The sequence below is a fragment of the Miscanthus floridulus genome, chromosome 4 (assembly GCF_019320115.1).
Source record: "Miscanthus floridulus cultivar M001 chromosome 4, ASM1932011v1, whole genome shotgun sequence".
In the NCBI taxonomy this organism is placed as follows: domain Eukaryota; kingdom Viridiplantae; phylum Streptophyta; class Magnoliopsida; order Poales; family Poaceae; genus Miscanthus; species Miscanthus floridulus.
The window spans coordinates 113,566,442-113,579,249 of record NC_089583.1 but is presented as its reverse complement, the minus strand read 5'-3'; the positions used below and the strand labels follow the sequence as shown (position 1 = coordinate 113,579,249).

General features: G+C 45.7%; 2 protein-coding genes and 1 non-coding gene across 3 annotated transcripts; 2 read left to right on the top strand and 1 right to left on the bottom strand.

Annotated features, from left to right (window-relative positions):
- The first annotated feature begins 647 nt into the window (after positions 1-647).
- Positions 648-1,378, top strand: LOC136550374 (large ribosomal subunit protein uL15x-like). Its single transcript, XM_066541922.1, has one exon. It carries the CDS (start codon positions 735-737, stop codon positions 1,170-1,172), a length of 438 nt encoding a protein of 145 aa, XP_066398019.1. The 5' UTR covers positions 648-734; the 3' UTR covers positions 1,173-1,378.
- A 4,090-nt stretch (positions 1,379-5,468) lies between these two features.
- On the top strand, positions 5,469-9,120 carry LOC136550373 (probable GTP diphosphokinase RSH3, chloroplastic). The gene is made up of 6 exons (XM_066541921.1): positions 5,469-5,919; positions 6,039-6,224; positions 7,073-7,533; positions 7,734-7,892; positions 8,274-8,631; positions 8,700-9,120. Exons 1-6 carry the CDS (start codon positions 5,566-5,568, stop codon positions 8,934-8,936), a joined length of 1,755 nt encoding a protein of 584 aa, XP_066398018.1. The 5' UTR covers positions 5,469-5,565; the 3' UTR covers positions 8,937-9,120.
- A 1,556-nt stretch (positions 9,121-10,676) lies between these two features.
- TRNAS-GCU (transfer RNA serine (anticodon GCU)) lies at positions 10,677-10,758 on the bottom strand. The gene has a single exon. It is a non-coding gene; the product is annotated as a tRNA-Ser (tRNA).
- Positions 10,759-12,808: the final 2,050 nt, after the last annotated feature.

Here is a 12,808-nt window from a genome sequence, read left to right as displayed (position 1 = left end):
TTTTTTTTCATTTAATTTCGCAAAAAAAATATGATTTGATATGATTAATATATCTTAGAAAAATCATATTATTTTTTTTGCGAAATTAAATGAAAAAAAAAATTATATGAAAATTATAGATCTCGACGAGATCTACAACTTTCTAGTTTTGAGTTTTTTCATTTGAAGTCGTTAAGATGCTAAAAAAAATTAATAACATATTTGAACTTAAGGGCATTTTCGTCTTTTCACACCTGCAGTTTAACGGCGTTAGAGCCCAAACTGACGGAAGTGGCATGGATGACACGAAAAAGTTGAAGTAGTGGCGCTGAAGACCGCTGAATTTTTTCAGGGGCACACAGAGAATTACGATCTTTTATAAGGGCACACAGGGAAAAGTCTCTTTTTTCTTCCCCTTTCCTCTTTTCTGCAACTTGGGCCGAATTGCAATCGAGATGAATGAACATAATAAGGCCATTCCTTGGAAACAGTTGAAAGCCCAGATCAAGCGATCACCACCACCAGATCCAGGCCCAGCTCAACATCCCGTCACACCCCAGAGCAAAACCCTAGAGAGGCCTCATCAACGGCTCCCGCTCCCCCGTCCGACATCCAACGGCGGCCGCATCAGACGCCTGCCTTATAAGACCACGCCATTCCCAGCTCCTAGGGTTTCCTCCACTCCCTCCCCCGCCTCCACTACTCCCCTCCCAGGCGCTGCCCAGGTAAGTAGGCGGCGAGCGGCGGCGGCGGCGATGACGACGCGTTTCAAGAAGAACCGCAAGAAGCGCGGCCACGTGTCCGCCGGGCACGGCCGTATCGGCAAGCACCGGAAGCACCCGGGAGGTCGCGGTAACGCCGGTGGCATGCACCACCACCGCATCCTCTTCGACAAGTACCATCCGGGTTACTTCGGCAAGGTTGGCATGCGCTACTTCCACAAGCTCCGCAACAAGTTCTACTGCCCCGCGGTCAACATCGAGCGCCTCTGGTCGATGGTGCCTGCCGACAAGGCGGCGGAGGCCGGCGGCGACAAGGCCCCGCAGATCGACGTCACGCAGTTCGGCTACTTCAAGGTGCTCGGGAAGGGGGTGCTGCCGCCCAAGCCCATCGTCGTCAAGGCCAAGCTCATCTCCAAGGTCGCTGAGAAGAAGATCAAGGCCGCCGGCGGCGCCGTCGTGCTCACCGCCTAGGTTTCAGTCCTTGTTCGCCTCTTGGTTTTGAGATCTATATCTGAACTAGTAGTGCTTTCCTGTCTCAGCTATTTGTGTTAAGAAGACTTGTAGTTTTTAAATCTGTGTCTGCTGCCTGTTGGGACAGTGCTTATGAGGATTTTGATGCAAGTTCATATCAAATATTTCAGATATATTAAAGCTATCTGTGCTACCAAATTGTTCTACTTTTATCCGTGCAATTGATTTATGATGCATGTTGTGGGATCTTCGGTGTTGTGAAATTCGTAACTGTGTTTGCGCTACAAGATTGTTAGAAATGATGTGAGATACGTGTGTTGTTGAACCTTGTGCTGTAGATTGTTCTCTACTCATTAGTAGGCTATCTCCTACAACAATGCCCAAAATACAAGACCCATTTGTCCTTTGGTAGCGCTACAGGCAAAATGTTCAATACCTATTCGGCATCTTCTCTAACAACAAGACCTAAAAGAGAATCCTTTCTGCAAATGGGTTTCTATGAGAGATGATGTCCATATTTGGGTAAGCCTCTCAAGCAACCCAAAATAGATTTCCCGTATAGGGACTTTATTGGAGGCTGATTTTTGCTACCTATTTTAGGTTTGTGTGTTCATCAGTCTTATAGACTAATAAACTTGATGCGATTCTCTGAGTTGCGCCTGCTACTTATATTTTCATGACCTGGAAGTCTTAGTTTTAGTGATGCTTGTAGCCTTAGGCCTTGCAAATGTGTAGTGTGCCATGAATAATTTCACTGGTAATTTACTGTTGCATGAGATATATTTATGCCAAGATTTGGTAGCCTCAGAGTCTTTAGCATTGATTCCACGGCAAATACAACATCACAGTTTACCATTACTGTGTTGCATTTTGGTAATGCTGGACTTTTTCCTTGTTAATAAATGATGAGGCCCCTGATCGGTGAGACAGGGTGCATTGGGATATTTGCATTTAGCAAAGCCCCTGCTCGGTGAGACACAGGGGGCATTGGGATATTTGCATTTAGCAATGCAAGAATGCAAGTTCATATGAAATGTTTCGGTGCATTGGGATTTTTGCATTTAGCAATGCAAGTTCATATGAAATGTTTCAGATATATTGATGCTATGATTGCTGTCATCGTGGTGTGATTTGTTTCTTCCGTAATGCATGTTCATATGAAATGTTTCAGATATATTGTTGCTATGATTGATGTCATCGTGGTGTGATTTGTTTCTTACGTGTAAATGGTCATGGGTGATTTGTTTCTTCCGTGTGATTTGTTTCTTCCGTGTAAATGGTCATGGGTGATTTGTTTCTTCCGTGTAAATGGTCATTGGTGCATTGTCTTTTGTACGATGGATTGGAGTGGAAGTCATAGAAGTTATAAAATTTTTGCATTGTACTGTTGCTTGCTCTTATAAACTAGACCATGCATAATGCTTATAAACTAGACCAGCATGACAAGTGAAATAAGCCTCAGGTGTATTTCTTCAGTCCTCAGTATTGCAAGTTACTAGGCTGTCCAGGATACTTTACTTTTGATACTAAACGTGTTTCGTGTATAAATCCACAATACTGCATAATGCTTATTTTGTGTTGCAACATTTGGCTTATTCCGTATTTGTTGCTTCCTCAATAGCCTTTACACCTGAATCTGTGTTGATGAAAAATGCTCTTTTTCTCATTTTCTGGAAGTGTCATTCCAACCTTTCAATTTCACATTGAAAAAATGTTTATTTTTGTGTATGCTTTTGTTGGTTGTGATCTTGTGGATGGGTTTGGGTCGCTGCATCCAACTGTGATCTCGTCTTTCTTGCGTGAGATTACCGTGGATCGTTTTGTGGTGGCAATAAGCGATTGGTGCACTATGATTTGTGGCGGTCCTTTATTGCGTTTGTAGCACATCATGGATGGCACTCCCTCATGAACGTTCTCATTCCCATACCTAAATCTCCGCTGATGAAGTGATGATCCCCTGTATTCTGGTAACTACCACCTTGCCGACTGCTGAGCACTCGCTGACTGCTGAGCATCAGCCTGTTCTTTTTGGCTGAATTGATGGCTGAAAGTACTGCTGGCTAGTTTGGTACGAGAGAAAAACATTGTTCAAGCTGTGGATTATAAGCCAGATACGAGCGAATAAGCCGAAACGAACAGGCTGCATATGGTCTTCGTTTATCATCGTCCTGATGCGGTGACCCCTCTAGTTTGTACGTAACATCTTCCTGCAGGAACCTGTTGTCCCTGCCCACGCCACCTCCATCTCCAAATGTCTCCTGTCTCCTTCCTGTGTTACTCTCGTACATAATGCCTCACCTCCATCTCCAAATGTCTCTTCTCGTGTTACTCGTACATAATTCTCACCTCCATCTCCAAATGTCTTCTTGTTTGATGACGGCGTAGGCGGCATATAGGAGTGGCTAAGCAAGTCAGTGATGCTTAGCAGCTTTGGCTAGTCTTGGCTGGGCCTACTTCACATGGGCCACGTAATGTGGGCCGAACTACCTTAACCCTCCTCTCTGTTCTTCCCCGATGTGTTCATCATACGCCTGAACCAAATCCCTTGGTTTCTGCATTCCTGCAAAGATCTCCTTGATATTTCTCCTCTCATCATCCTTTCTATTTATTTCCCACTGTAATTTGATCAGAAGCTGTGTGATGTTCGCCAAAGTTTGGGTCAATCGCGTCTCTTCTTAATGATTTGATCGTCCGGTTGTGAATGTAATGATAGTCCCATGGAAAACACAGAGGCTTTTGATGGACATTTGAAGGCGCCCTCTTGATCTACAAGCTCCCAAAGATCACATATCTCAGCCATCAGTTTTTCAGCCTTAGATTGCAGCTCTGTGTGAGGTAGGTGATGCTTTGCTTGTTCGTCAGTTGCCTTGTTGATGCGGGTGTCTGCTTAGCAATAGCAGCCATGTTCCCGCTTCCCGGAAGGGAATAGGAATGTGGAATGGTTATTGTTCATTGTCGTTGTTATGAGATTTCGGACCAGTTTGGTCCGACTATGGTTCTAGTTCCATCGACAACTCCGGCACCGAAGTCGGAGTAGTTCTACCAAATGACACGACGTAGAGAAGCGCTTCTACACCCATCGAAGAGGAATCATAGCCATTTTCACTGTAGGAAGGCGGAGTTGCTTTTTTGGGCTCCGGCCGAAGTGCTTCGGCTCCACTGATGGTGCCCGTGCAGAGGAGCCCTCGGAGGGGCTCTCAATGGGTGGATCACACTTGCAGTTCCCCATATTTTTCTGATGAATGGGTTGAATGTTGAACCATTTTCGGTAGAGAAGATGATTTCAATCTCTACGCTCCGGTGGAATAATATAATGCAAAACAACAATTTAATTGAATCATGAACATGATTGCGAGCAATAAAATGCTAGTACTAGAAATAAATGAAAACCAATAACTCTAAATGACTACTCACACATAAATTATATTATATTTTTAGAAATACTTAGATTCTAGTTTATTTAAAATAAAATATTTATAAATTTAGGAAATAAATTAGCTTTATTATTTTCGTTTAGAAAATGTTTAAAATCAGTAATCCATTTGGGTGTTTCCTCCTGCTGAATCACGCACGGCGGCTCCGAGAACTGACACGGCAGACGCTGAACGGCACAGGCGCACACCGCAGCCCCGCACCCGGCACCCTCTCTCTGCAGCCTTGCTGAGCCGGCAACGCAAACCCTCCCCCGCACGCACAAGGAACCGAACCCGTGTGTGTCCCTCAGTTTTTGTCCGTTCCCAGTTCCCGCCGAGACGGCCGCCGTGCGGTGCGTCACACTTGGACGCTGGGGCCCACGTGCCATAGGCACGTTTTGCCGTTTTGGGACGCGCTTCCTGCAGTCATGCTTGTTGACGAACCGGGGCGTAGTTTCTACCCGTCGTTCTCATCCCGTTTTCTACTAATCCGAGTGATGTCCTCGTGCTGTTCTTCTCGGTTGCATTTTGCACGCAACACCATCTCGCATTCTTGCACAGGTACCCTTGAATTGCTCCAAAACATCAAGTTTTATACAACATATTTTATACTCCCCTGTTATAAATTATAGGCCTCTTTGACTCATTTGATACATCTATTTTGTTAGACGTTTAGATACAATAACATATCTAGACACGTTATAAATAAAAAAAAACTTATAATTCAAAACGAGGAGAGGGCAGAATATGAAGTAGTATTAGCATTTCTAAGGTGTAGACTGTAGAGAGCAAACGGATAAAACACGAGGGCCAAAGAGCAAATGAGCGATAACTTCCCCCCGGCTATAGTAACCACGCGCGAAACTAGGAAGCCCAACTCCCAAAATCATTTTCCACGACGCCTCTTGCATCGCCTCTCCACTCCTTCGCCTGCAAGCCAGTCAGCCTCCATTCGCGTGGCCGCCAACCGCCGGCGAGCCATGACACCGTCGATTGCCTGCCCGGTCACGTGCCGCCCCCACCCCCGCCTTGCCCCGCAGCCACCCGCGCCGTCGCTGGAGCTTCTGGCCGCTCGCGGCGCCCCGGCCGCCGGCGAGCTGCGGGCGAGCCGGAGTCCGCCGTACTTGTCTCTCTCGCGCTCAGCCGACTCCTTCGAATCCCGGGCCCCGTGCCGGGGCTCCGCGTCTGCCAGGCGAGCCCGCGCCGCCGTGGCGCTGGGCGGAGACGGCCAGTCCGCGGCGCTGATAGCCGGCGCACAGTCGCGGCACGCCATCTTCAGCGACGAGCTCGTGCGGAGGGCCTTCGCCGCCGCAGAGGCGGCTCACCGAGGCCAGGTGCGCGATCGTGTCCCGGTTGCTCGCATTTGCATTTATTCGGTCATGGTCTGCACTCCAAGCTGCTGAAGTGACGGAACTGCGTTTGCTTGAATGCGCGATTGGTTGCCCAATGTAAGGTGCGCGCGAGCGGCGACCCGTACCTACAGCACTGCGTGGAGACGGCGGCACTGCTCGCGGAGCTGGGCGCCGGCCCTGCCGTCGTCGCTGCCGGCCTGCTGCACGACACGGTTGATGACGCGGGGCTGGGCTACGGTTTCATCTCCGAGCATTTTGGTGCCGGTGTCGCCGACCTTGTCAAAGGGGTAATTACTTTGATCCCTTTCGATATGATTGACTGAGCACTGGCGATAATGATTTCTTGGTTTTAGATAATGTAATTTAACTATATGCTACAGTAACCTTGTTGAATGTGGTATTGCTGGTAAAACCCCCTTATTGCAGGTAGCATTATTATTCCACATTTTGACCACAACATAAAAAATACCACTATACCAGAGTATGTCATCGATGCCCTGCACTTGAGCGTAACATAAGTGGCGCAGGAGTGCAAGATCAGATCACAAACGACTGCAGTTCTACAAAGAAGCCTTCTCACGGACCCCTCTAGTTTTATTCTGGTATTTATTGGCTTTGTAGGGATTGCGTGCTGCTAGATCTCTAACTGTGACTGACAGAACTTATCGGTTGTTACTTTGTTCATGGAGCTTCTAGAAAGGATTCTTGTTATGTCTATCCTAGTTAGGTATCACGTTACTATCACCTCTATATTATTATAGTGGGCACTTGCTGAATCTGGGAATGACTTATCTTTCAGTAATGTAAAATCAGTCCCTGGTGGGTTAGCAGATCTAATCAGCATGGTGCTGTATGGTGTTTTATTTGTTTTCCATTCTTTCCCTTTCGTTTTCTTTGTTGACAGAATCCTTAGATTATGGTGTTACACCAATTTATTTGGGATATGGAAGTTTTTTGCTGTTGTTTGTTCTGCTAACAAACGATATGTAGGTTGTCTAAAGTCAACATTCACGCCTAATATATATTGAGGAAACTTCAGTTGCTTGTGACATCTTGGTTTATTCTTTTGGAGACGATGAGGATATTGTCTCATTTGAGTAAATCACTAAACAATAGTATTGTTGCCTTTCTTTAGGTTTCAAAGCTTAGTCATCTGAGCAAACTGGCTCGTAGAAATGATACAGCCAGTAGAATTGATGAAGCTGACAGATTACGTATAATCTTCCTTGCAATGGAAGATGCCAGAGCTGTGCTCATTAAACTTGCTGACAGGCTACACAACATGAGGACTCTGGATTCTTTGCCCAAGAACAAACAGCAGAGCTTTGCAAAGGAAACACTGGAGATATTTGCTCCCTTGGCGAATCAGTTGGGCATCTTGAATTGGAAGGAACAGCTTGAAAACCTTTGCTTCAAGTATCTTTGCCCAGATAAATTTGATGAACTGTCAACAAGCCTTACTGAGTTCTACAACAGAGATTTGATTGCAGCTGCAACAAGGCGACTTGAACAAGCCCTTCAGGTGAGAGGACTATCCTATTATGCCATATATGGGAGACACAAGAGCTTGTACAGCATCTACAGCAAGATGGCAAGGTAACAGGGAGTACTGTGCTCTTTTATTTTCATTTGTACCACTAGAATGAACAGAACAAAATTATTTCTATTGTTATGTAGTCCTACAATTTGTTCTCCCTTGTAACAGAGTCCTGACCAAGCTTTACTGAACAATCTGATGAAGATGGGAGCCTGAAATATATCATTGAATGTGCTCATGTGATTCCACTTCATTTTAGGAAGAAGCTGGTCATGGATGAAATTTATGATATACATGGGGTGCGTGTTATTCTTGAGGACAAGGCTGATTGTTTTGCTGCGTTAGAGATTATCCATCACCTATGGCCTAGAATTCCTGGCAAGTTCAAAGATTATATCAACAGTCCCAAACCCAACAGGTACTACTTTGTAAATTCATGCTACTGATTCATAATAGGATATTACTCCCCCCATTCCAAATTATAGTTCACTTTGGCTTGTCCTAATTCAAACTTCTCTAACTCCAACCAAGTTTATAGAAAAATGCATCAACATTTATAACATCAAATTTTGTTTAATTAAACTTTCTATGAAATATGTTTGATGGTGCATTTATTTGAACTTGTAGATATTAATATATTTTTCCAAAAATTTGGTTAAAGTTAGACAAGTTTCACTTAGGAGAAAGCCAAAGTGATTTTTTTTGAAACAATACAAGTGAACTATAATTTGGAACGAAGAGAATAATATGCAATAATGTAATCCACAATGCTTACTGAAGAATGTTTGCTAACTTGTAGATATCAGTCCCTGCATACAGTTGTTCTCACCGAAGAAACGCTGCCACTTGAAATCCAAATTCGTACGAGGGACATGCATTTGCAGGCAGAGTTTGGAATTGCTGCTCATTGGAGATATAAGGAAGTTGCTGCTAGGAGTTGCTGCACCTCTGTTTCTGAAATGGTTGAGTGGGTTAGATGGGTTATTACATGGCACTGTCAAACTCTGAACACAGACCATCCTTCATCACTTGCACGTGACGCTTCATCAAAGGAAACGCACACTATTCCATCTCACTCTGATGCCTGTCTGTCGTCTTACTCGAAACAATGCGATCACAAAGGGCCAGTACTAGTAATACTTCTGGAGAATGAAAAGGTATCTCTTATCTTTTGATGTTGTACCTTCTGATTAACCATAAAAGTAATTTTTTTATCTGTTTACAGATGTCAGTGCAAGAAATCCCCCAACATTGGACGATAGTGGACCTACTGAATAGGTCCTCTAACTCCGGGATGCCGTTGAGGCTGAGGCTGAACAGCCATGTCGTCCACAACTGGAACCAGGAGCTAAAAATGGGCGACGTGCTTGAACTGATTCCTTCAACCCCATGCAAATGCAGAGGTTACACGAGGGAGTTCCACCAAAAGTTTGATCACCGTCTCGCCGTTTCTCAATCCTGACAGCCGGAGAACACCCTACCTTGTAAATACATGACGTGGACCCATGTAAATCATCTGAAGTTTAGATTCCCCTGTTTAAACAAAATAGAAATGAGAAAGAGTCATCAAAGCTCTGTAACCGATATGTGTGACATATGGTATCCTCATTAAAGTCAAAAGAAGATAGCATGTAAATACATGATGCAGAGTTTTAGCTCAGGAAATGACAGTGTATCACCAACGACGGTGTGCTTACGGTTTTTAGCAGCAAAAAAGACATTTTGTCCTGCGATAATGATATAATTAAGATGTCCGTACAGTAGACGTCTCGCTTCCGCACGCGCCGCTCGTCCAGCGACCCTATCCGCTTGTCTCGTCTGCGCGCCCCGATGCTTGCTGCGCCGTTTCCTCCCGGCGTCGCCATACCCATCCGCCCACCACACTCTGCCTCGCCGCCGCCGGTCCCCCACCGTGCTGCCTCCTCCGCGCCGCATTTCCCACCGGGCACAGTCTGCCTTGCCCGCCTCCACCACGCTGCCTCCTCGCCATGGCCAACCCGCTCACCGCGGCCACCTCCACCGAGCCAGCGAGCCTCCACGACGGATGCTCCAGCAAGCATGCGAGGGCGACGAGATTCGCGTGACACCGCGCCAGCTGGCGAGTTGCCCGTGCCGCTGCCTCACAGTGAGGTCCATGTGCCGCTGTCGACCTCCGCGCCAGCGTGCCTCCATTTGTTCGAGCAAAGCCCATGTTGCAAGAGTATGTTTCAAATATTTTCAGATGTTTCATTCTTGATGTTGCAAATGTTTCATCTAGATATTGCAAAAGTAGACCGGAATGTTGCAGTGGCTATACACGTATGTTCGAAATGTTTCATCTTGTTTTCCAGACACAAGTGTTTCATCTGGATGTGGCGTATGTTTTCACACATATGAAGTGTTTTAGTTGTTTTTTTTTCAAGTGTTTCACACGCATGCTTCGAGTGTTTCAACTATTTCGTACGTATGTTGCAAGCGTTTTATCTAGATGTTTCAAAAGTAGATCTGGTGTTGCAGCTAGTGTTTCAGATGCATGTTTCATGTGTTACATCTGCTTTTCAGACGTATGTTGCAAGTGTTGTATCCGAATGTTTCAAAATAGATCGGGTGTTACATCTTTGTCTTCGCTTTTCTGCTGCCTCACCTTCGCCTTGGTGTTTCCTCCTCCCAGTGCTGGCTGGGCATCCGCCGCACCCTCCCCCTCTTCTGGATGCTGGTGTAGCCACACCTGCTAGTCACTTGTTGCAGCTGTTGGCCGCGTGCATGCGCGTGAGAAGCGGAGGGGGCGTGAGCGGAGACTCCCCACGCACAGTCGGGTGGCGTGGCCCGCGTAGGCGGGCTTGCGACGCAGGTGCGCGGGGGAACGGAGTGCAAGCGCGAGCGTCCAGACGTCCGAGCGCTGGCACTGCCTTTTTGTCTCGTGCTAAACTTTCTATTTGCACTTTTTTTCTTCTTCTCCGATCTCTAAAGCAAGGCAGAGCTCCTGCTCCTTTTCGGTTCAGGAAAAAAATAACTCAGCCAATGGTGAAATTTGGCCTATTCTTTTCAGACCAAACTGTATATGTTTTTCTTACTTAGTTATAAATTTTTGGAAAGTGAAGGAACCTGTTAAAATTTGGAAAGTGAAGGAACCTGATAAAATTTGAAAAGTGAAGCAATGAAGAGACGAGAGGGAAGGAGAAAATATATATTTTGCAAAAAGAAAAAAAATTCAAAAAGTATACGACGCCTGAGAGATTCGAACTCTCGCGGGGAAACCCCATGTACTTAGCAGGCACACGCCTTAACCACTCGGCCAAAGCGTCGTTGTTGGCATGTGCTGCTAAATATAATATAGAACTTATTCCATAGTAATCGGAATACTCAAACATGTGTCACTGTCACCCCGCCATACGCCCCATTTTCCCTCTCACTGCCCTAATGGCCGCCGCCGTACGACGCATACTAGTACGACTCGCCGGTGTTGTGCCGTTTGGAGGAGCACGCCCACCGCTTCCCCGGCGATGTGCTCAGCGAGGCCAGGGCCTACGCCGACCACGCCGGCAGGTATCGCTCATTCGCTCGAGGCCGAATGGCCGTTGACGTGCGCCTCGCCATCCGGGCCAAGTCCGCGTTCTCCCCTGGACCGCCAAGCCGCAAGGTAGCCCCGAGCAATCCCGATACACCGTTCCATTGTGTTGAGGAAACTGTTAGGTTGCTTGATTACGCCTACACGTTTCCTGGTGTTTGAATCCCTGCGCATTTCTGAATCTTTACTCACGGATCGGCGGAATCGCGTCGAAGTAGGGAGCCTTTTGACGGGAAAACTGTGGATGTATAGGTCTGTTTATCCATCGTTCAGTGTCTTGTATCGGTGTCTGCAGTTGATCTTGTGCACCTGGCCGGTATTTGCAAGAACACCAGATAATCAGAGTTTCAGACATGCAGTTCAAGCTTTTCCGCAATTCTGGAGCTGATGAATTCCTGGGATCTCAAACACAGAAGCCAAGACGGTTGTTGCTGGTGCATGGCAGATTTGTTATCGCTTCCCCTGTTTCTAGAAGGAAGGGCCACGAAATTCCGAAAAGTTTCCTCGCTGAGTTGCCCACCTAATGATCTTTTCACGACCTTTGTAGGGTCACACCTTTTTTCTTTTGTAAAAGAACCATCTTTGAAGTAAAGTTGGCTCGTGGATTGTAGGTTTGTCGTAACCTGACGAATGTCTCCACTTTGGACTGGATCTTTGAACTGGCACGTAGCAGGAATGCCACCCCTCTGCGCATGGCTACTGCCTACTGATCCTCCTGGATCGATCCCTCTCCTCCCTCATGACTCCTGAGGACACAATGCTGAGCCAGAACTACCTACTTGTTCGTCCCGTTATGCTGGCGGGGCTGATCAAGGTTGAGGAAACCGAGAATGATGATGATGGTTCTGATCCTGATTCCGGGATTTAGAAATAACACAGTGGCGGACTGTCAGTGCTAGCAAGCAGCAGCAGCAGCAGGGAGACCCCGGCTCAATGCCATGACTGCTAGCTGCAGCTGCCAGACAGCGAAGATGAAAGCTGAAAATCAACGGTTGGTCATGGGCTTGCCTTATTGGCTTGCCGCTTGCGCTTGTGTTAGTTGCATATATGATCTACCTGGTTTATTCAGCATATGTTGTTGCATGAGAGTTTATACAAACTAAAGAGCGCGCACCTGTTCAGGGAATGAGATATGCTAGTATATGTACCAGTGCGAAATAACCGAGACTCTCAATTCCTATTCAGACTCCAGAATCATGAAAACTGGAACTTGCCGATTTAAAATACCAATGTTTGTTGCCATGTTAAATACCTGCGCGCATCTATGAACATGCTGAATCCGTACTTTCCTGCCACTGTGAACTGACACGTGATTTTTTACGATGATGATAATGGCCCCGTTCGCTTGTTTGAAACTTGGCTGAAACTGGTTGAAAAACATTGTTCCGGCTGAATTGTTGTGAGAGAAAAACACTGTTTCAGCTAAAAAAAGAAGCCGAACAAGCCATTTTTAAGATAAGCGAGCGGGGCTAATAATAATAATAATAATAATAATAATAATAATAATAATAATAATAATAATAATAATAATAATAATAATAATAATAATAATAATAATAATAATAATAATAATAATAATAATAATATAAACGACATGTAGTTGGGTGAGAAATTTTTTAAGTGCCATCTTAATTAGCTTCCGAGCTTAGCAGCCGGAAACTTAGAACATGGTCACATTCCTCGTTTCGGGACGTCTATGTTCCCGATTTGGGAACATTTACGTTCAATAAAATAACACCTTAAATTCTCGTTTCACGTTTCAAATTATGTACTCCCTCTTCTTTCCA